The sequence below is a fragment of the Candoia aspera genome, chromosome 1, assembly GCF_035149785.1.
Source record: "Candoia aspera isolate rCanAsp1 chromosome 1, rCanAsp1.hap2, whole genome shotgun sequence".
NCBI classification, from domain to species: domain Eukaryota; kingdom Metazoa; phylum Chordata; class Lepidosauria; order Squamata; family Boidae; genus Candoia; species Candoia aspera.
Window position 1 is genome coordinate 236,887,633 of NC_086153.1, and position 24,445 is coordinate 236,912,077.

Below are 24,445 nucleotides of genomic sequence, written 5' to 3' on the forward strand. Positions count from 1 at the left end.
ACATGGCATGGGACCAGGATATCTGAGGGACTGTCTCATCCCTATTACATCAACTTGCCCCCCCTGATCATGCAGGGAGGGCATGTTATGGACCCCATCCGTAAAAGAATTCCATTTAGCGGGGTCTTGGAAGCGTGCCTTCTCTGCAGTAGCTCCCGCCCTTTGGAACATCCTTCCCCCAGAGGTGAGACAGGCCCCCTTGCTCCTGGACTTTTGTAAAAGATTAAAGACCTGGTTTTGCCAGCAGGCTTGGAACAGGAGGGGGAATAACCACATCTGGGGATGGCTAGTGCCCTAGAGTGATTTTTGATGGACCCACTATACTCACTGTCTGATAAAGACCTCTTGTCCATCTAGATTCCATCACATTCTTACTTTTATTGTATTTGTTGTATTTATAACTTCTGGTTTTAATTCTATTTTATTGTAAACCGCCCAGAGTCCCTCCTTGGGAGGGAGATGGGCAGTGATGAAGTTTGATAAATAAAACAAACAAACAAACAAACAAATAAATAAATAACTGTGGTTGAAACACTTGTACAAAGCATTAGTTGCAAGAGCTGCAGGAGGTTGGTAAATTCCTTAAAATGAAGCTTTCTGCACCCTCATCAGTAATTACTGAATAAAGCCAAAGTGCTTCTTCAGAATTTAAAATTCTAGAGGCCAACTTACCCTACTGAAGTAACCATTTGGTGGGAATAGGGTATAGATCAGAAGCCATTAGAGAGCTATAGTTTGGATCCAAAAATAAATTATCAAATGTTCTTAACTGCAGGAAAGGTGGCAGAAAATTGCTATCCATATGACTAACAGTTAAAAACTTAATCAAATGTGGGATTTAATTCCTAGATACAGCAATATAATGGGTCAATGAATGCCTCTCCCCAGCCCAGTTGGTAAAGTCTGTTGAATAATGATTAGTCACTGTAACTTTTAAGAGCCAAAAATCTAATTCATCAAAATTTTTCATTAGGCATAATTCCTAGGGTTACAAACTGGATTTTTTGATTAATGGATAAGACTGTTGGATAAGAAGAGGGGAAGGGGAGGTTTCTCTCATATCAAGGGGCTAAACATGAAATTTCATACACAGCAGATAGTTGTTTGCATCAATTCTTAGTTAAAATCCCCTGCCATGAATATATATGTGCTAGAATGTAAAGGCTGCAACAAATTCAACAAATTGACTTTTGCCAGATATCTTTCTGGGTATAGACATGAGTAACAGGTATGTAAATATTAATTAACACCAAGGTGGTACATCTACATTTGAATAATGCTGTCATTGCATATTGCTCCAGAGTTCACGTATTTCAGCTTGTAATATTACAGAGATAAACAGACTTAAGTCCCGTACACAATCTACCATTCTCAGTATTTAAAGCTGTAAAAAAGATTTAGACATAAAATAGGCTAAAGCCATATTTCTGGTAAAGTATCATATTTAGAAATGTAATTTTAAAAGGCATAATGTATTGTCAACTTACAACATTCTACCAGATAATGGACAATGAGGAGTATTAGAGAACTTGCTGAATTATTTGGAAGGCTGAACTATTTGAGGCTCCTCCTTATCTGCATTCAAAGTGCATGGTGTCTGGTCATTCAGTAACAGTTGCTGATTCCCTTACTCCCTTACTGATGTAAAATGGAATTAGAACCATTTGCATGTTGAGTAGCTGAGGCCTCCAAGACCAGCTGGCAAGGTTCTCCTTCAAATGCTAGCAGATCTAAGCCAAGCAGTAGAAGCAGTATCAGGCAACCATTGAGATTATCACTTTGGTCTGAATCTGTCAGGTATAGTTGGCAGATAAGACCCTTGTGACAAAATAAAAAAAAGGTTCTTGCATATTTCCTTTTGTTAAGCCAATGCCTCTTATAATAGCTCCTGTGAGGATTCATGGCCTAGTTCTGATGGTGCCTTCTGACAGCCTATTGGCTCTGTTGCCTGCCTTTTCCACTGAACTACCATTGGAGTCTGCTTTTGATGATATAAAAAGCCAGATCAGAGATCTTTCCCATGATCTCTGGGGAAATGATCTCTAATAGTTAATGCTTATCTTGATTGTCAAATCCCTATTGTTATTCTGGGAACCATGGCAGATATTTAGTTGTAGTATTGAATCTGTAACAGTGGGGGACTGATTTTCTTCCACTGAAGCAACCCGTATCAGTGATGACTGCTGCTGTGCAGTTTCTACCACATTCCGCTAGATATTGTCCATACTGTCTTGCTTCAAATTATTATGCCTTCTTGTTTTGGTTGCTAGTGACCTTAACCTATGCCTACTGTTAGCCATTGTATTGATTTTTTAATATTATATATTAGCCATCCCATGTTTCATACCAGTTTTTGATCATACAAAGGTGTGAAGTGATTATGTGGCAGATGTAGCAGTAATCAGCATATTTTAATACCTCAAATGTATATAATGTTTGGGGCAGAGTTTTAAAAGACTGGATTAAGTTGATTTTATGTGATAGTTGGGACATTACTTTACCTAGAGTTCTACATTTGGATCTGGAAGTATTCCTGGCTGAACTTCCTTATTTCAGTGCCCATGTGTCTCTATTAGCTCAGATCCAGAGATTATGCTGTCAGATCTTGAAGATAAAATAAAATGTAAACTAGTTCCCATCATTTTGGGAATAAAAAAAGTGGGAATTGACTTTTACTCCTTTGACATTAGTGCCACCTTGTGGTTCCAGTTCAAAAGAGCAACTGCACAAATAAGGTGAGCCTTCGATTTTCCTCTCCAACCCTCATCCTCTGGGGAGGTTATTCTCTTCAGCTACTCAGCCGCAGAAGAATAAACCAAAAGCTGTGCTACAGAGTATTTCACTCACCTTCATCAGGAGGAGCTAACTGGTGAACAGGAAACTCAACCCTCAGAGGTTCCCTACATAGATAATCAACTTCCCCATACGGTAGCTGATTTTTTTCTCCAAAGTATCTGCTTCAAGGATCTTTTCCTCAGTGCCATCTTGCAAGCAAGCAAGCAAGCAAGCAAGAGGAAGCCAATCTTGAGATTGACAGAATCATGGTCAGGGAATAGCCTTTTTCTCTGAGTTTAAATTTCCGGGACCATATGAATAAAGCGAACGTGGTTGAATTACTTGGTGACAGCTACTAAAAATTAGTGAAGATAAGTGAAAGTGAGTTGGGATTACAGTTGAGATGTTATCAGGTGGGTTTGGAAGTTATGGGTCTTTGCTGTATCATAAAGTATATGATAATACACTTATAGTTAATAATACACTATAATGATAATACATTTTACTTAATAAAGAATTACTAAGACAGTGTAGAAGAAAGCAAGAGCAAAAGCAGGGACTTTTAAAATGTCATATAGGGAAAGTAGAGATTGAACACAGTGAGGCTGCAGCATGAGGCATAGTATTAGTCTTATTGAGACAAAAGCATACCAAGTGCATGGGATAGGAGATGCAGCTGAATCAGGCTGTGGTACATGGAGCCTTATCAAGAGAGACTGACAAGTGCTGGTGCTGGAGGAGGGGAATGTAGGAAGAGATCTGAGAAGACTGACCAAGGTTGGTCTGCTGCTCCAGGCAGTATTATGCTACAGCAGAACACTGTAGGCTGTGGAAATGGGGTTGGATCTTTTACATAGTTTTATTCCATTGATCTGAGCCTTGAAACAGCTGGGACTGGGCATATCTGCCAGAACAACTTGCCATTTGGCATTGTTACAACTTGAAAAAGTTGTAACAATGCAATGTGAACTGTTTAGGGTTGGCTGTTGATTAAGAGGCTGCTCTGGATAGATGTTACTGGTGAGAACTAGTTTTGTTCTGAAGATTGGTTTATACAAGGTTGTTGGGGAGAAAGAGAAGCTGAAGGAGTGATAGGAAGAATGGATTGTTATTCTTGGGTTCAGAGGCTAGAATAAAGACCAGTCTGAGGATTGGGTTTGGGGAGTGGCTTAATAGGAGGGAGGGTTAAGTGAATTTGGGTGTTTTGGTATGGTTAGGCCTGTGATGGCTGCTGAGTGACTTGTCAATTTCAGCCTTTAGACTAACCTTGCTTTTGGATTTTGATTCTTTATGTGGTTTATCTAACAGTTTGAATCTTGTGTATGAACCTTGCATATTTGCTTACTTTGTTGTGAGTACTGGACTCTGTCTCCAACAAGTCACATTCCAAACAGGATAGTAGAAAAGGAAATAATACCTTGGCAATATGATAGCTTCTGCAAGAAAGTTCTTCAGAGACAAATCCAAAAATATTAGCTCTACGGTACCTTAGATATTTATCTTCTATTTAATTCCAGCTTTGTCCATAATCATTGTAATAGTGGAGTTGGTACTCCCTGGTTTGAGCAGTGTGGTTCCTTTAGAGCAGGCCTGTGTAACTAGTAGAGGTGAAAGGGCCACATTGATAATTAAAAATCATTGCAGGCTGCAAAGGAATACCTGTTTGTTGGCTAGCAGAGCAGCGGCAGTGCTGGAGCTGGTGGCAGCAGTGAGGCTTGGGGTGCTCAGTAGCATGTCTTTTGAGGCACTGATAAATTTATTGGCTTTTAAAAAAATACCAGCAGGCCAGACAAGGCTGCTTGGTGGGCTGCATGCAGACCATGGGTGGTGTGTTGCACAGGCCTACTTTAGTGGATAGTTAGCAGTTTCTTTTCAGAAACTGGCTTGATTGATGTTGATGGCTCTGCAACTTTGAGATGGTCTGCTAAGAACAGGCTGATGGATGTAACACATTGGCTAAATTAATAACATTGGATCTAAGTTAACTGTAAAGCTCCTTACCAAATTGGTTTCAAAGTTGCATATTCAAACACCAGATGCATATAAGAAAAAAAATAGGCTGATGGAGATCCTTCCACTGTTATTGAAGCAGATTTTGGGATGAAGATAAAAATAATCTGAGGATCATATTTCCAGTTTAGTATTTTTTTCTCTCCTTTCATACCAGTCTTGGAAATATTATCCATGAACTCATTGCAGATTCCAATAGGAGCAGTACAGACTGTCCTGTTATTTGAGATTAACCAGCCGGTTTGAGATCGTCCAGCCTGTTCTAGCTAATTATGTTGGAGAAAGAGTTAATTGAACTTATATCTGAAGATCCATGATTTCTTTTTCTATCAGATGCATTATGCTAATCTTAATTCTTCTCCACAGTACACTGCTGTTGGTGTTGTTCCAAATGTTATCCTTTCAGTGATCATATTCCATACATGCAGCTGTGATGAACTAAATATATATAACTGTTTCATACATTCTGGTGATCTGTTGAATCAAATATAAACAGGAAGTGTGTGAAATGTGAATATTCTGGGTTTATAACTTCTAAATGTATCACTCATTGCTGTAAGTACAGGTAGTCCTTATTTAACTAGCCTAATTGGGACCAGAATTTCCATTGCTAAGCAAAGCAGTTGTTAGGTGAAACATCACGTGACTGCACTGCTTAGTGATGGCATTTCTGATAGTCCTGGTTGCGGTCATTTAGGCAAGAACCACATCGTCATTAGGTGAGGACCTCACATTTCTCCTGCCCTGCCATGCTCACCTCTGTTTCAACTCCCCTCACCAGCCTTGTGAAGGGCCAGCAGCTGCCTTGGCTAGGTGTGCCTTGGCAGCAGTGTGAAGAAGATGGCGGGGGGTGGCAGGGGTAGGCAGTGGTGGAGTGCAGTGAGGCCAAAAGGGCAGAGATGACAGGGGAGATAAGTGGGTGGGGGGAGTTGAAGCACATGCTGTGGTCGTAAATGTGGGCAGGCTGCCAAGTGTCTGAATTTTGTTCACGTGACTGCAGGGGTTCTGCAACAGCTGTAACTTCAAGGACCAGATGTAACTACCATTCATTTAGTGCTGTTGTAACTTTGAACGGTCGCTGATAAATGGTCATTAAGTGAGGACTACCTGTATGCAGATTACATTTCAGTTAATATGAGAAAATTAAATTAAATCATATATTTACAACCTCTGTATTTGTTATCATAATTTAATGGCATTGCATTTAGCAAATGATTTTGAGATAACATAAATGAATTATAGCTATTTGAATTCCAAGAATATATGGACACATTGTTTTTTACAGGTGGTAATTCTGGCAGTTCCTGGATTTTTGATGAATTGTGCTTTCCTTGGATGGTTAATTTTTAAAGTTAATAAATATAAATGGTCTTGGGATGATAGCATGTTGTTTGGCATAATTCTTAGTACAACAGATCCTGTCCTTTCTGTGGCTTCTGTAAGAAACATTGGTAAGTAAGAATCTAATTTTAGATTGATTTGATTTGATTTGATTTGATTCATTTATAATGAATCCTTTTGGGGATAGTGTATATTTAATGTATATAAGCAGATTTATGGGGAAATCTTTAAATGTTAAAGAGGTTAATGTAATGTTAAACTATATACCTTTTTAAAAAAAAGAACTTTATTATTTTTCAAAGGATAGTTAAAATACAAAATAGAAAATATAGTAAAGATAGATACTAGAACTAAAGAAAAAAAGAAAAAAACTATAAAAGTGCAGATAGATAGAAAACAGAAATGGAAAGTGACTTCTGACTTTCTCCAATACAGATATAGATATATCTGTAGATATAGATACAGAGATATAGAGAGATAGAGATATATAGGTATAGATATATATTTACAAATATAATCTCTTACCATTAATTAAACCATAGTAACATTATTTCTATTAAAACAAACCATTTAATCACTAAAACCCAAGATCAAAACTTCATTTTTTTTCCAACTCAAGCAAGTATTCTAAAAGTGGTTGCCAAGTAGATATAAATCCAGAAACAGAATATTGTCTTATTAGTGCTGTTAATTTAGCCAGTTGAGCCAAATCCATTAATTTAATAATCCAATCTTCAACTGTAGGTATTTGTGGATCTTTCCATTGTTGTGCATATAAAAGTCTTGCAGCTGTAATCATATATAAAAGCAAAATTCCATATTGTGTCTCTAACTCCTCCATCACACCCAAGAAACAGTTCTGCTTTTTTTTGTATGTTCACTTTAAGAACCTTTTGAATAATAGTACACATCTGATCCCAAAACTTTTTAGCCTTTTCACAAGTCCGCCAGAGATGATAAAAGTTTCCTTCACCCTGTAAACATTTCCAACAGACGTTAGTTACACCACTATACATTTTTGACAGCTTATCAGGAGTTAAATACCAACAATACATCATCTTGTAAAAATTATCTTTTAAGATAATCATACATTCTTTAACCTGTTCATCTTCTAAATTAATCTGTAACAACATTTTATAGATTTCATTAATAACATGTTTATCATTTATACAAAGTTCCATTTCAAACTGGGTTATTTCATTAAGAAATTTATAATTCTTTTTATCCACTTTAAAACATTCTGATAATTTCACATAGGTGAACCAATGACATAAAACCTTCCAACTCTAACATTTCCCTCGCTTTGAGTTTTGGTTCACCTTCTTCAAAATTTAACAAATCTTTATACTTTAACCAACTTATTCCTCCCACATTTTCTCTTCTAACAAATGCTTCTTGAGGTGACAACCATAATGGTATATCAAGAGACAATCTTAGCTTATATTTGTTCCAGATCCTCAGTATGGCACTCCTAACAAAATGATTTTTAAAATCCTTATTAACTTTATCATACCACAAGCAGGTGTGCCACCTGAATCTTATTTCATATCCTTCAAGCTGCAATAATTTCTTGTTCTCCAAAATAATCCATTCCTTCATCCAACACAAACAACAGGCATCAAAATACAATTTTAGATTAGGCAGACCCAGACCTCCTCGTTCTTTGGCATCTTGTAACAATTTATATTTAATTCTTGGTTTCTTGCCTTGCCAAATGAATTTCAAAATATCTCTCTGCCATTCTTTAAATGGTAAATCTGTTGACAAAATTGGTAAAGTCTGAAAAAGAAACAACATCCTAGGCAAAACATTCATCTTAATCACAGATATTCTTCCCATGAGAGACAATTGTAGTTTTCCCCATCTTAACAAACTTTTTTCACGTCATTCCAAATTTTAACATAATTATTCTGAAACAATGTACTATTCTTAGTTGACAGGATCACCCTCAAATATCTAACCTTTTTTTCAATCTTAAAACCCGTCTTACCCATCAGTAATTCTTGATTGGACAGGGTCATATTTTTAATTAACATTTTTCTTTTTTGTTTATTTACTTTAAGACTTGCCAATGATCCAAATTCTTTCAGTTTCTTCATCAGATGTTCTGCAGTATCCAAGGGGTCCTGTAATATCAAAACTAAATCATCAGCAAAAGTCCTCAGTTTAAAAACCTCTTGTTTGATCTTTAAGCCCTTTATTGGTTCATCTCTTCTAATGTCTCTAACTTCCAACACCAAAATAAAGAGCAAACGTGACAAAGGACTTGTTCCTTTTTGTATATGACACGATTCAGTTAATTCGTCATTTACAATATTTGCCTTTTGTGGTGTATAAATTGTCTTAATTCCCTGGATAAGATGTTGTCCAAAATCATAATTTCCAAAACTTTAAACATAAAGCTCCAGTTCAAATTATCAAAGGCTTTTTCTGCATCTAAGAAGATAAGAGCCACTTGACATTCATTATGATATTGGAAATATTCTATAATATCCAAAACTACTCTAACATTGTCTTTTAACTGTCTTTTTGGTAAAAATCCACATTGGTCATGATGGATACGTTCTTGTAATTTTTTTTTTCATTCTTTCAACCAGTACCCATGCAAATATTTTATAATCATTATTCAACAATGAGATTGACCTATAGTTCTTAACTAAGGAAGGATCTTGTCCTTCCTTTGGTATAAGAGCAATATTAGCTTCTTTCCATGAATCTGGCATTGGAGGACCTAACAAAATAGAATTCATCAGTCTTTTAAAAGGTAAAAGAATCTGATCCTCAAAACATCGATAATATAGTGCAGATAAGCCATCAGGTCCTGGTGCTTTTCCCAATTTTGTTTTTTTTTTAATAGCTTTGACTATTTCAAAGGTAGTTATGGGACTATTCAATATTAATTTCTATGACTGTGTAATTTTTGGTAAATCTTGTTCATTCAAATATTCATTTATCTTTTCCAAAGAGACTTCTTGTTTTTTATATAAATTAGAAAAAAAAAACTGTGAAATGCTTTTTAAATCTTTTCATTGTCCAATAACTCCACATTTCCTTCTTGAATCTTTAATATCATTTTCTTCTCTTTCCTTAATTTATATGCTAGCCAGCTTCCTTGCTTATTAGCAAACTCAAAAGTCTCTGTTTAGCATATTTTAATTTTGTTTCAATTTCTTTCACAGTCAACATTGACACTTGTTGATGTAATAACTTGAGTTGATACACAATGTTATTATCTGATGGTTTTTTCTGTAGCTCAGTTTCTTTCAACTTGATCTGATCCAAAACCGTTTGTAACTTTTGTTGAGATTTTTTCTTAAGACTACGATTATGGTAGATAGAATGTTCCCTTATAACTGCTTTGCTAGTATCCCACACAGTTTTTAAATCTCTTTCATTGTCCAGGTTAATTTCAAAAAAATCCTTTAATTTCTTCTTACAATCTTCCACAAACTTTTCTTTTTGTAAAATAGATTCATTCAATCTCCATCTATATGACCTAGAAATTCTTTTTTATTATCAAAGGATTATGATCAGAAAAAGCCTTTGGTAATATGTCCACTTTAAAGATTTTATTCACCAAATCTTTTGAAACCCAAATCATATCAATTCTTGAAAAGGATTTATGTCTCTCTGAGTAAAAAGTATAATCTTTTGCCAGTCCATTTTTATATCTCCATGAGTCCACTATTGCCAAATTATCCATCAAATCAAAAGAAGATTTTGGTAATCTCCCTTGTTTAATTTTAATTCGTTTTTCAGATGTTCATGTTAAACTATATATCAAAGTTTTGGAAATTGACTGCTTATCAGGAACTATGGTTGTATTATGCATGGGGTGGGGGGGCTAAAAGAATAATACTGAGAAATTGGAAATATGACATTCCAGTTGTCAAGGAATGGTTGTCAGAAATGGTGATCTATCTGTTTTGGAAAAGGCAACATTTTCTATTAATCAAAGGATGCAGCAACATGTATAGCAGAAATTTTGTGATATTTTACAATATCTTGAACTGATCATATTATAGTGTGTATTCATTAGTTAACCAGTGACTATTGATAAATGTAAAATATAAGGTAGATTTTTTCTTTTTTTCTTAGTTTGTATTTTTAGTTTGTGTCTCTTATATTTTAAGATTCTTTTGTTAATTGTGTAAGTATAAAATTTTTAGAAAAATAAATGTTAAAATGTTAAAATAAAAAAGATAATGAACCCTCATTAAAATCATAACATTTGTAGCACAGTTTTTGTTAACTTCATGAGCTAAAGAAAATTGATAATCTAACAGCAACAAACATAGTGAACAGACTAGGATTGTCCTTCGACTATTTTTTAAATTAAAGTTGATTATTAGTCAGGAATGCTTATGATTCTAAATGATAAACCCTGGAAAGGAACCTCTCCGGGTGAACAAAATAAAAATTGCTGTCTTTTCCTACAAGGCCTGGCCATTAGGTCATTACTATTTATAATAGTTTTGAGAAGGATAGCCATGTAAGTTTTAACAGCAAAATGAAAAGCCTTATCATACCTTAAACACTTTATCTGGTTGACTGTTACCCATTAAGAATTATGCAGTAATAAGAGTTAATCTTTAAGCAGAGTAGAGGTTTTAAAAAGATCATGGAAAAGAGACAGGTAATAAAAAACAGACTGTTGTCTTTTCCATGATGTGAAAGGAGGCAGTATGTAGGCACAATAAATTATATTATTTATGGTACATAGTGTTAGAATCTAAAGCAGGAATAAACTTCTGTTAATTTAGAGGAATGTAGGAGTATTGCAGTAATGTCATTCTCTAAGAATTATCTAAGACATTCCAGTTATAGAGGTTATAGTGTGATTTACAATATTTTTTTGTAATTCCTACGTAACAAATCAAAGTTATATAAAGGTAGTCCTCAACTTACAACAGCAGTTGGGACTGGAATTTCCATCACTAAGCAATGTGATAGTAAGGCGTGACCACATCACTTAGTGATGGCAATTTCTGCAGTCCTGGTTGCAGTTGTTAACTGAATCACACTGTTGTTGGGTGAGGCAACTTCCTGCTGGCTTCCTACAATCAAAGTCAGTTAATGGTTACCTAGGCCCGCAGGCAGGTAAGTGGCTGCTGCTTGGTGGGGGAGGGAGCGAGGGGGTACACGAGGGTGCAAGGAGGGTCAGGGAGTGTGCACAAGAGGCATGGGTTGGGGAGGGTACAAAGGGGTGCATGAGAGGTGTCACATCGGTCAGGGAGGGTGCAAGGGGGTGCATGTTGGAAAGAGTGTGCAAGGGTATGAGGAGGTGCTCAAGAGGTGCCATACAGGTTGGGGAGGGTGTGCGGAGGTGCGGCGCTGGTGGGGGTGTGAGGGAGCACAAGGGTGTGAGGAAGGTGGGGTGAGGGGAGAGGGTGCACGGGGTTGCAGGGTGGGTTGGGGAGTGTGCTTGGGGGTGCATGAGTGGCTGGTGCAGCACAGAGTGGCTGGGGGAAGGTGTCCGGGTGGGGGAGACTTACCATAGCAACTTGCAACATTCCCTGCCGCCTTCCCCATTGACTTTCTGGAGAAGCCGGCAGGGAAGTTTGCGAATGGCAATCACGTGATTGCAGGGTGCTTGGCATCTGGTCATAAGTGGGAACGGTCACATGACTGCAGGGGTGCAGTCTGAGGCCTGGTTATAATCACTGTTTGTTCAGTGCCATCATAACTTGGAATGGTTGCTGACTGGTCATAGGTCGAGGTCTACCTGGGTAGTCCTCAGGTCGTGACCACTCATTCAGTGACTGTTCAAAGTTACAATGGCGCTGTATGAGGGGGACTTGCAACCAGTCCATGAAGTTGCGGCCATTGCAGCATCCCCGCAGTCCCGTGATCGTGATGTGGGTGCTTGGCAACTGGCTCACGCTTATGATGGATGCGGCATCCTGCAGTCATGTCATCACCATTTGCGACCTTCCCTACCAGCTCCGCACAAGCAAAGTCAATGGAGAAGCTGGCAGGAGATGGCAAGTTGCTCCCTCTCCCACCGCTTTTTGCCTGCCCATGTACCTACCCATGGTTCATAGCGCCTGCTCGCAGCACCCACCAACCCAACCCCACTCCATAGGACCTGCCCATAGCTTTCACCCACAGCTCTCACTTGCCAGCCTGCTTGCCTGGGACTCCCACCTCTTCCCACGTCATGTTCATGTGAGGTCCTTGGTTAACAACCTGCATTGTCCTGGGGTTATGATGATAACTGGGACTGTTGGGATTGCTGTCATTAAATGATGCAGTTACGTTACATTGCACTTTATGACTGCACTGCTTCGCGATGGAAATTCCGATCCCAATTGCCATCATGACCCGAGGACTGCCTGTATGTTGTGGTGTCATGTGCACATACTAAAGAGATGGAGCTTGCAACATGACATTGTTTTCATCATTTTGATGAACATGCTAAACCCTGTGGATGCCTCTGATAGCTGAAAAAATATTTGGAGGGATCTCCCTAGTGCACCTGCTCATGGTTTGGATTCCAATTTTTCCTCAATTTCTTTTTGACCATACTTCAGTAGAAACTTTCTCAGCTTTTCTATTTGGAACTGTGCTGAAAACTTAAATCTCTTTAGTTCCTTTATTGTTATTCCTACACTTCTCTAAATTATTATTTCCTTTTTGCTTTTATTTTCTTTCCTTTTTTAAAAAAAGTATCTTTGAGAGAAGTCAGAACAGCAGGCAATATGGGCTCTGATGTGGGGTATTTCTACCATAATCAAATTCTATGACTTCAAGAGTACTTCATAAGTGTTCTACATATGGTGCTGAAATGCCCCCCATTGATGGCTACCCCAGGTTCTATTGTGTTCAGGAGAAGACCTTACTGTTATCTGTACCCACAGTAAAAAGCTGCTAGAACAGGTCTAAATCATTTGTCACATCTGAAAAAGTAATTAATGGCTACAGGATAGATAGATTCCATACAGAGTACATTAGGACTGATTTCAGTTTTATAAAAATGGTGCTAGACTTTGAATAGCCATTGAGTCCTAGACTTTGAAGGGGCTATTTAAGTCATTAACTCCAAACCCCTGTTCACTGCTGGAGTAGAGATTAAAGCACTTTGACAGAAGAATATTCAGCTTCTTTAGAACATCCACTGAAGGGAAGACCACTAACTCTTTGGATTATTGATATTCTGGGCAATATTCTTTCAGGTACTAGAATGTTGTCATATCTTTCGTAAGACTTCTCAGTGCTGATCATCCCCAATTTAGTTTGAGCAACTGGTATAGTGATTTTTCTACCTTGAATATAATTGAAGAAGTCGTTTTTGTTATTCTTAGCATCCTTTGCCAATTTCACCTCATTCTGAGCTTTTGTCAATCAGATACCCTCTTGTGGACAACCACAGAAATGACTTTGGAGACTTTATGTGCATATGTATAGACTTACACTAAAGTGCTGATGGGATTTACATGGAGAAAATCATGATGCTGTTGTTCCATCATTGCTTTTTAAATAAAAATATAAATGCATCCAAACTATGGTAATGCCCCTGTATTTTACTAAGATTTCTTTACTTGTTAACATTAAAAGTGAATCTTAACTATATTACTTTTCATATTTTCTTTCTTCAGGCCTTTCAAAAATAGTTATCAACTTAATTAAAGGTGAATCTTTGTTTAATGATGCAACCACAATAATTATTTTTGAGTTATATAGGGACCTTGCAAAACTGAACCATAAGAGAATGGGTATGTGTCTATTTTTATGTACTTTTTCCTTGAATAGAATAAAATACTGTAATGCCATGATTCTCAACTGATAATTTTTAAGTATATATTTGGAGGCTATTTGAATTACAGTATTTAGTATGATATTAATCATTGTTGTCATGATGCCTAATAGGGTCATGAAAAAATAACTTTATTTGTTCACTCTGTACACTATGAAAAATAATTGCTGTATAGTATCTCAGTAAATATAGCAATACATATAGATTGCAGAAACTATGAATTGTGAAACAGGCATTTTATTTATTTTATTGGATTTAGGTGCCACCTGATTCCAGAATGACTAGGCACCTCAAAATCAAATAGAAAAAAGACTAAAAACACAGTGTTGTATAGATAACAAGATAGTATCTGACCACTCAATACAAACATTTACAAAACTTACCCAAAGGGGTCCCATCCACCCTAATGGAAGGCCTGGGAGGAAAACTAGTTTGTTTATTTATATGATTTATATAGCTGCCCATCCCAGACAAGTGACTCTGGGCGGCTAACAAGATTAAAACAAACCCCAGGCATAACCCTCTGGTGCCCAAATATATACTGTTAACCCCACTTAGCATCAATAGTAGCAGAGCTCATCTACTTTCTGATGAAATGTCTGGGGAAATAGCCAGGTCTTCAGTGCCTTGCAAAAGGCTAACAGGGTTGGGGCCATCCAAATCTCCGGGGGGAATGCTGTTCCACAGAGTAGGTGCTACCATTGAGAAGGCATGACTTGGCGGTCCAAAAACATGACATTATTTAATAGAGGTGACCCAGAGCATCAGATCTGGTGGGCGGGCAGAAACAATAGGAGAAAGGTAGTCCCACAAGTAGCCTGGCCATATGCCATGGAGGGCATTATAGGTGATGACCAGTATCTTGAACTATACCTGGAAGCCTACTGGGAGCTGGTGTAGCTCATAAAGCAGCAGTGTTACATGGGTGTAGTGAGAAATGCCAAAAAATCCCCATGCTGCTGCATTCTGGACCAGATGCAGCTTCTGAGTGCTCTTCAAGGCCGCCCTATGTAAAGTGTGTTACAGTAATCCAAATGGGAGGTGATGAAGGCATGAGTCACCATGAGCAAGGCCTTCCAGTCCAGAAATGCGCACACAGTGCACAAGACAAACCTGTATAAGAGCTCTCCTCGCCATGGCTGCTACCTGCTTTTCCAGTGGAGCAGAGTGTCCAGTAGGGCCCCCAGATTGCTCACCAACTCCAACTGGAGAAGTGCACCTCCAGGCAGTGTTAAAGATGGAAAATCCACTTGGGGGGGGCGGGGCTTAAAACCCACAGTGACTCCACCTTGCCAGGATTCAGCTGAAGCCTGTTCTCCCCCATCCAGACCCTCATAGCCTCCAATCAGTGGGAAAGGACCTTCATAGCATCACTTGGTCAGCCCAGGGAACAGATGTACAACTGGGTATCATCAGCATACTGATGATACTGCACCCCATGCCGATGGATAACCTTGCTCTGTAGCTTCATGTAGATGTTAAATAGGAGTGGGGATAGGCTAGAGACCTGAGGTGCCCCTCCAAGCAGGGGCCTCAGGTTCTACTCTCCCCTCCTACCAACACTGTTTGGAGCTGGCCCTGAAGGAAGGAGGAGAGCCACCACAAAACAGTGCCCCCCATTCCCAGCCCACTGAGCTGGTCCAGAAAGATACGGTGATCGATGATATCAAAAGCTGCTGAGAGATCAGGGAGGGCCAGGATGGATGCACAACCCCCATCCTGAGCCTGCCAGAAGTCATTGACAAGCGCAATCAGTGCTGTCTTGGTACTATAACCAGACCTGAATCTGCCCTTTAGGTTAGGGTTGAAGCCATTAATGGACAGCCAGGACCACTGAATGGAGCAGAGCTTAACAGAGTGAAAGATGTGCACAGAAAAAGAATATTATCTAAAATAGCTTTAATGAGCAAGTTAGAGAAATATAGGTTATTGATCACATAAACAGTTGATCTGCAGGGAGGCAGGACCCATTTGATTGGTCCGCCCCTGGTGACTGATGGGCCCAGTGGGTTTTCAGAAGGAGTTGGGGGTTATACCCAAGGATCTACTGCATGGTGCAGCAGAGGTCCTGGCCGCAGCCTGGAATAGTGAGGAGCTGGGGCCTTGGACAGGATTGTGCCTGTGCGACCTCTCTTGCCTCACCCAACTTGACACTCCCTGTGGTTTACGGAGGAGTTGAGGGTTTTGAAGAGGGTTAAGAGATGTCTAGAGCACCGCTGGAGGAAGACAAAGACCAAATCCAACCAAACACAAGCTAGAGCCACTATTATGGCCTACCTTGTGGTGGAAACAGTGGCGAAACATCAATATTCTCTGCTCTTATTGCATCCGCAGAATGCCACCCGGCGGCCCTGTTTAAGATTACTCAATCCCTTTTGGGGAAGGTGGGCCCAGTGACCAAGCTGCAGGGCCGTGCAGCGGAATTTTATGTGCATCTGCAGGATAAAATCGCTCGGATCCGTTCAAAGTTGGACTCCAAGCGTGAGGCACAGTTGAAGGAGATGCCAAAGGAACGTACTTACCCAGTTATCTTGGAACTGTTTGATCCTGTTGGACTGGAGGAAGTGGACAGGATCCTTCAGACTGTAAATGCCACCACTTGTCATCTAGACCCATGCCCTTCCTGGTTGGTAAAGGCAGCCCGGGACATGACATGTGGTTGGGCTCAGGCAATGGTCAATACATCCTTGGGAGAGAGTGTGTTCCCAGCTGCCTTTAAGGAGGCGCTGGTGCACCCCCTCCTCAAGAAACCATCCCTGGACCCTACTGTGTTGGACAATTTTCGTTCTGTCTCCCACCTCCTCCCCTTTTTGGGGAAGGTGGTTGAGAAAGTGGTGGTGTTGCAGCTCCAGAGGACCCTGGAGGAAACGGATTCTCTTGACCCCTTTCAGTCAGGTTTCAGGCCCGGATATGGGATGGAAACAGCATTGGTCGCACTTATAGATGATCTCTGGTGGGAGCGGGATGGTGGTAGTGCATCCATCCTTGCTCTTCTTGACCTCTCAGCAGCTTTCGGTACCATCGACCATGGTATCCTTTTGGGTCGGCTCAGGAATTGGGGGTGGGCGGCGTGGTTTTGTGCTGGTTCACCTCCTTCCTCCAGGGCCGTTCCCAGTTGGTGGTGATAGGGAGCGAGAGGTCTGACCCCCAGCCCCTCCTTTGTGGCGTGCCACAGGGTTCGGTGCTCTCTCCGCTCCTCTTCAACATCTACATGAAACCACTGGGTGAGATCATCCATCACCATGGATGACCAATTATACATCTCCATCCCAGGTGAGGTAAGTGATGCAGTGACTGCCCTCTCTCAGTGCCTGGGGATTGTGGGGGTCTGGATGGAGAACAGTAGGCTTTAGCTGAACTAAGACGGAGTGGCTGTGGGTTAATGGCTCCTCTGTATCTGGGAAATTGTCATCTTTAGTTCTGGATGGGGTTGCACTGCCCCAGACAGACCCGGTGCAGAATCTGGGGGTCCTTCTGGACTCACAACTCCTGCTCAAAGAGCAGGTGGCAGTCATGGCCAGGAGGGCCTTTGTGCAACTTCATGTTCTGCGCCAGTTACACCCTTTCCTGGATTGGGAGGCCCTTTGAACAGTAACTCATGCCCTGGTCATCTCCCATATGGACTATTGCAATGCGCTCTACATGGGGCTACCCTTGAAGAATATCTGGAAGCTACAGCTGGTCCAGAATGCAGCCGTGCAGGCAATCTTGGGTGTCCCAAGGTTTGCACATGTAACACCTTTGCTCCGCAAGCTGCATTGGGTACCAGTTTGCTGCCAGGTCCAATTCAAGATGTTGGTTATCACCTTTTAAAGCCCTACATGGCATGGGTCCAAGTTACCTGAGGAACCGTCTCATCCCCATGACATCAACCTGTCCCTCCCGTTCATGCAGAGAGGGCATGTTACAGACCCTGTTGGTGTAAGAATTCCGTTTGGTGGGGTCCAGGAAACGGGCATTCTCTGCAGTGGCACCTACACTGTGGAACATTCTGCCACCAGAAGTTAGGCAAGCTCCATCCCTCCTGATCTTTTGGAAGTCCCTGAAGACCTGGCTCTGCCACCGTGTTTGGGGTAGAGAGGGGGGTAGTCATTCTTGGGGATGGCTGGCACCTTAGATTGCTCCCTTTATATTTACGATCTTTGTAGCCATCTGGATTTTTATTTTTATTTCATTTATATTGTATTGTATTTTAAGCTTATGATTACTGTTTTTAATGTTTAATGGATTAATTTATTGTAAACTGCTCAGAGTCTCTCTGTGGAGGGAGATGGGTGGTAGTACAAATTTGAGAAATAAATAAATAAATAAATAAATCTTACACATTTAGCCCACCCAAACATAAAGAATTATACTTAGACAAAGTAGGTTCAAAAAGAAAGTAAAAAAGAGTCTTACTGATTTATTTGGTCCAGTTACATCCATTTTCAGTAGAAACATATCGATTCTTGTTTTCTTCTGTTCCCTAAACTGAATTGAACTCAGCCCTCATTGCTGCTAAAAGCTGCATGCAGAAAGGGGCAAGCACATGGCTTTAGGCCCAAGCATGGCCCACAGAGATGGAGAGAGCTGCAACAAGCATGCTGCTTCCCAGATGGTGAAGAAGGAGGAAGAGGAAGTGAGGAATGTGGGAGGGACAACAAACAGCTTCCTCCAGAAGCACATGGAGAATTTGCATCCTAAAACGAACTCATCCACTTGCTAATGAGGCATGCTGATTTGCTGATACCTCCAACAAGGGTTAGGGTTCTTCAAGACCTGGAATACCATCAGGGTCCGAGCCACACAGATCTCAGGGTGGATATTAGCTATGTGATGGCTGGTTGACTTAGTATTCAGTTGTACTGCTATCCATGTCCATGACTTCCATTCTAAAATATTCTAAAATATTAATGAAAATATTTAGACATTTTTTAAAAGGGTATTTAGATATAACTGTCTTGAATGATAAGTGTTGCTATAATCTGTGAATTTCTTTAACAGTGTCAACAATTGAATGATACAAAGCAGTTCACAGATTTAAAAAATAATACATATTCTTGGGAAGACATAGTATTTTCTTATTCTATTGTTACAGTTTGAATATTTTCTTTGCCCACTGTTAATTATTTACATATTTTAGATTTATGCATATTGTCCTCACAGAAAAATCATTAGACTGGTTCCTATGGATGTTTACTTATAAGTCCAATTACATTTGCTTCCAGGTAAGTATATAGGATTGCATCCTATGTTAGTGTGTTTTAGTCCCATTTAAATCAATGGGTTTAAGGCTACAGTTTTGTTTTTACTTAAGGCACTATCAGACCTGATGATGTTTTAAGTGGAGTAGGAGTGCAGTCAAATCTGTCCTGCCAGATTGATTTGAATAAGACAAGAATATGACTCTAGGATATAAAATGGGAATATTAAAATTCTGTGATACAGTTAGGTATGCAATACTAAATGTAGTTTTGTGAAAACTAAATCAAATTGTAAATAATTATTTTTTCCTTTTATAGTTGAAGAGATTTTTTTAAAACTGGCTTTAAAATTTTTTGCAAGTGCTGCGTTTGGATTTTTGAGTTCAAGGCTAGTTATTTATTGGTTGCAACATATTTTCAATGATGGAATAATTGAAGTAGTTTTAAGCTTCTCAATGTCATACATAATTTTTTTTGTAGGTAAGTTGACTGTATTATCTTTGTAAAACGCTTAATTTTTAAAGCAGACTTGCCTCCTTCCATATAATAATGACTTTTTTTTTCTTTTTATCTTCAGCTGAATGGCTTGGCATGTCTGGAGTTATAGCTCTTTCTATTTTGGGCCTTCTTTTAGATTCGGTGACCTTTAGTCCAGGAATGGATGCTTTTCTTTATAAGTAAGAGTTTATCTCTTTGTCTTAACCACTTTGTAAATGTTTGTGGTAGTTTAATTTCTCTCTTTTACTTATCATATAATACAAATTAGTGTCATTGAAATGGCTGCAGAATGTTAAAATGAAATTCCATTTTGCAAATTCTTTATTTATAATTGTAATTGTATACCAGGTTCTTACAAAAGAAATGGTAGGTATGATTGAATATTGATAAACTAAAATGGTTATAGTTGTGGTCCACAGAACTTTCATTTTGCTCACAAGGAAGCTCATGACAATGGGCTTGAGTTTGAGAGCCTGCATTTCAAACTTAGTCTGGGAGACAGAAGAAAATTATTTGTATTTTTGATCAGTTTTTCTTTGAAACACACTGCTGTTTATTATTTTTCAGGTGAGATTGCTGAAGGTTTTAAATGGTGTTTGTTAATTAAGGGCTGTTTTATTTTAGTGTGATGTAAAGCTGGAAAACAGGCTTTGTTAGCCTTCAGACTCCCTTCTTTTGTGTAAAAGTTGTGGTGTTTATAAATTTCAATAGCTTCTCTATGGAGCCATGCATGATGATTTGACATGATTGGTGACATGAGTGCCGTTGAGCTGAAGACATCAGCGCAATGGCACACATGACAATAACAAGGAAGCAGGGGAAGGGGCCCAAGATAAGCAGCCATCAGCTCACAAAGAAGAAAGAAGAAGAGACAAAGGCTAAGCGGATCGCGAGGCACACCCAAGCTGTTAGCACCAGCGCAACGGAGATCGCCCAGCTGACAGCAATCACCGGCTGAATAAGGAAACCGATGATGGGCGATCCCGGAGCACCAGCGGGGCCTCGCAACCCTTCACCTACCGGCAAGACAGCATGCAGGACAAAGGGGGGATGACGTAACCCTGAGTGAGGGGGCGCTGACCGGCGCAGGGTATTTAAACCCGCACCGGCGCGCTCCTGTCACTCTCAGCTTTTTCCCGGAACTGTTACTATGTACAGAATAAAACTGAATCTGCTCTCGCACAAATCAGCGTCAGTGCTTTACTCTGCATAGACAGGGCATGACATAAAGCTGAGAGTCATAAACTCAGCCTCGCCAAGCCCCACCGGACAACGAGCCGCGGGAGGACTAGACGGCGAGAAGACCACAAGCAATGAGGCCGACGCGTCGCGGCCAGAACGGGCGAACCGCACGGCAAGAAGCGGAGGAGGACCGATCGAGGCCAGAGGCACCGCGGACCCCAGGAGCCACGGACACCCGCCCGGCCCACCCCGAGCCTCAGCTCCAACCCCAGAGGGAGATGGCGGAGGCGACTCGGCCACGGGAGGGAGCAACATACCTCCCGAGACCAGCGGAGACCCCCCCGCCCCACATCGCACCCCAGCCACGGGCGTGGAGCGGCAGCCCAACTGCAGCAAGCTCGGTGGAGGACGGAGAGGCGACCCAGCTGACGCACCCCCAAACGGAGGAAGCGGATCGGCGGATGGGACTGCCTGAACCCCACCAGCGGCTCAACCCGGCGGACACCCCGACAGACCCGACCCCAGCTGCGGCGCGGATTTCGGAAGGGGAAACTCAGGCCAGACTCGCGGCCATGGAGGCCCAGCTACAGGACCTCAGGACCATGTTGCAATCCCTGATGTCCCCGGCGCCACCCAACGACGTTCCCGCACAGGCCCACACCCCGAGCGGGTCGTCGCTTCCCCAGGGGCCGAGTGTGAATCAACAAGTGGCCCAAGCGGACGAAGCCAGGAGTCGGGAAGCGAGAGGAGGGGACTCACAGAACGCCCGAGCCCCAAAGGACTTCCCCATTTTCTTTGATGGGAACCCCGCGAAACTGTCGTTTTTCATTACAAACGCCAGGGAGTTCATGGGGCGGCACGGACACTCCTTTAACTCCGACGCGGACAAGATCGCAGCCGTGGCGATCAAGCTACAAGACCGGGCGGCGGACTGGTACGTCCAAATGTACGAGTCCAACTCCCCCGCCCTCTCGGACTTCCAGGCTTTCATTACGGAGATGAAGCGCTATTTTGAGGACCCACTGGCCAAAGAGAGGGCGAAAAGCGCACTCCAAAGCCTCAAACAGGGCGCACGCACTGTCCCAGACTACGCCCTTGAATTTAAAGCCCTAGCAGGGAAGATCAACGACTGGTCCGAGACCACCCTGCTAGAAATGTTTAAAAGGGGGCTCAACCACGAAGTACTTCAATGGGCTCTCTACCGGGACGACCCGGAGACTCTGCACGGCTGGATCCACCTCGCGGGGAAAGCAGAGCACGCGCACTGCACCTTCCTAATGACAACGACGGAAGATAAAACCAACACCCACCCAAAGGTACCCGCGCCACACGTGGGGGCGGCCGGTCCCACACACCTAAGGAAGAAATTTACTCGCGGGCCCTGCGGGAGGTGTGGGAAAATGGGGCACAAAACGGCAGAGTGCTTCTCCAGCCGAACCCCAGCGAGCGCTCCTCAACCCGCACTGAAACCTAGCCTCAAACCAACGAACCCGCCACCCCCCCCACCGCCGAATGACCGGAGCCACAGCGACACCGGATGAAGGCTGGGACGCCCACTGGGGGGGAGAGGATGCCATAGACCCAGACCAGCCGGCGGGAAACGCTCCCCGCCTGCCTTAAAACGCGCCGCGAGGCAGGTGGTGGGACAGAGGCGCGGATCACTTTGACAGAGCGGCGAAAGCTCCGTCATAACGGCGGAGATCAAGCTCTCTGGGGGCTACGGAGTCACCACGGCCGCAGCACTAGTGGACTCGGGGTGCTCGAAAAACCTGATCCACCCCGACATAGTTGCAAAACTCTCCCTACGCTGCCTCCCCCTCCCCATGCCGCTGGCATTTCACCAGCTGGACGGCTCAACAGCGGGAGGGACACCAGCCACGATGCAGACCGAGCCGGTCACCCTACAAATGGGTACCCACACCGAACGAACATTGTTCGTGGTAACCCACATAGGACGGCCCATCGTAGTCTTGGGGATACCATGGCTCGCAACAAACAACCCGCGCATCGACTGGGCGACCCGCACCTTCCGATTCGACGACGGCAAGTACCGGGCGCCAGTTTCAGCGGCAAGACCAACCCCACGGTGGGACGAGCAGAGGCAGCAACCCAGGACAACACAACCACACCAGAAGAGCAGTACGCTGAGTTCTCAGAGGTCTTCGGAGAGGCGGAAGCTGATCAACTACCCCCCCACCGCAAGACGGACTGCAGGATCGACCTGCTGCCCAATGTCCCCTTACCTAGGCCGAAGATTTACTCGATGACCCCGAAGGAGATGGCAACCCTCCGGGAGTTCATCGACAAAAACCTGGAAAGGGGATTCATAGAGCCGGCATGCTCACCGGTCGGAGCACCCGTCCTATTTCGAGAGAAAAAGGACGGCACCCTACGGCTCTGCACCGACTACCGGGGCCTCAATGCAGCTTCCCTATCCAATAAATACCCCTTACCCCTCGTTAAAGACATGCTCGCCCACCTGTCCACGGGCAGAGTATTCTCCAAGCTGGACCTGCGCGAAGCGTACTACCGAATCCGAATCAGGGAGGGGGACGAATGGAAAACGGCGTTCAACTGCCCCCTAGGTGCCTTTCAGTACAAAGTGCTGCCATTCGGACTAGCAGGGGCCCCGGGGGTATTCATGCAGCTCATCAATGAGGTTCTGCATGAGCACCTGTTCAAAGGGGTCCTGGTCTACATAGACGACGTCCTCATCTACTCCAAAACGCACGAGGAACACGTGACCCTAGTCAGACAAGTCCTCGACAAGCTAAAACGGGCGAAACTCTATGCCAAACCCTCAAAGTGCGAATTCCACAAAGCACGCCTAGACTACCTGGGGTACCGAATCTCCGGGGAAGGCATAGAAATGGACCCTGCAAAAGTCGAGGCGGTGGTGAACTGGGAACGCCCCCGTAACAGGCGCCAACTCCAGAGCTTCCTCGGCTTCGCGAATTTTTACAGGTCATTCGCCCGGGGGTTCGCGGAGATAGCCCTCCCCCTAACAGACCTCCTCAAGACTAAAGGGGTGGGGGACACACGACGCGCCAAGAACCCGGGCACAGTACTGAATTGGACTCCCGCGTGCCAAACCGCATTCAACAGGCTGAAAGCGCTGTTCACCACAGAGCCAATCCTCGCGCACCCGGATCCAGAACGGCCATTCGTGGTCCAAGCCGACGCCTCAGACTTCTCCCTGGGGGCCATCCTACTCCAAAAAGACCCCACAGGAGTCCTAAAACCATGCGCCTACCTGTCGAAGAAATTTTCTGAGACAGAAAGGCGCTGGCACGTCTGGGAGAAGGAAGCCTTCGCGGTGAAATCGGCGTTGGAAACATGGAGGCACCTGCTGGAAGGCACCACTCAACCATTCGAGGTCTGGACTGACCACCGGAACCTCGAGGCCCTCCGAACGCCCAGACGCCTCAGCCCCAAACAGGTCAGATGGGCCCAATTCTTCAGCCGCTTCAACTTTCAGCTGAAGTTCATGCCGGGCAAAAAGAACTTCCTAGCCGACGCCCTCTCCCGACTGCCCCAAGACGAGGAGCCCGCCCCAGACATGAATGGGACGGTCCTATCCGCATCCCAGCTGGGGATGGCGGTGACCACCCGGAGCGGCGCTCGGAAACAGCCCAACCCCACGGCACAACCGACGGTGGGGCAACCGATAACCAGACGGCGCCATCCACAACTGCCAGGG

General features: G+C 42.8%; 1 protein-coding gene across 1 annotated transcript in view; it reads left to right on the top strand.

Moving 5' to 3' along the window:
* LOC134487457 (sodium/hydrogen exchanger 10-like) overlaps positions 1–24,445 on the top strand; it is a 145,998-nt gene that overhangs the window by 21,706 nt on the left and 99,847 nt on the right. Inside the window, exons 4-7 of the mRNA XM_063289270.1 lie at positions 6,071–6,236; positions 13,725–13,841; positions 19,384–19,545; positions 19,643–19,742. Coding sequence (XP_063145340.1) covers positions 6,071–6,236; positions 13,725–13,841; positions 19,384–19,545; positions 19,643–19,742 — 545 coding nt within the window. The remainder of the gene's footprint in view (positions 1–6,070; positions 6,237–13,724; positions 13,842–19,383; positions 19,546–19,642; positions 19,743–24,445) is intronic.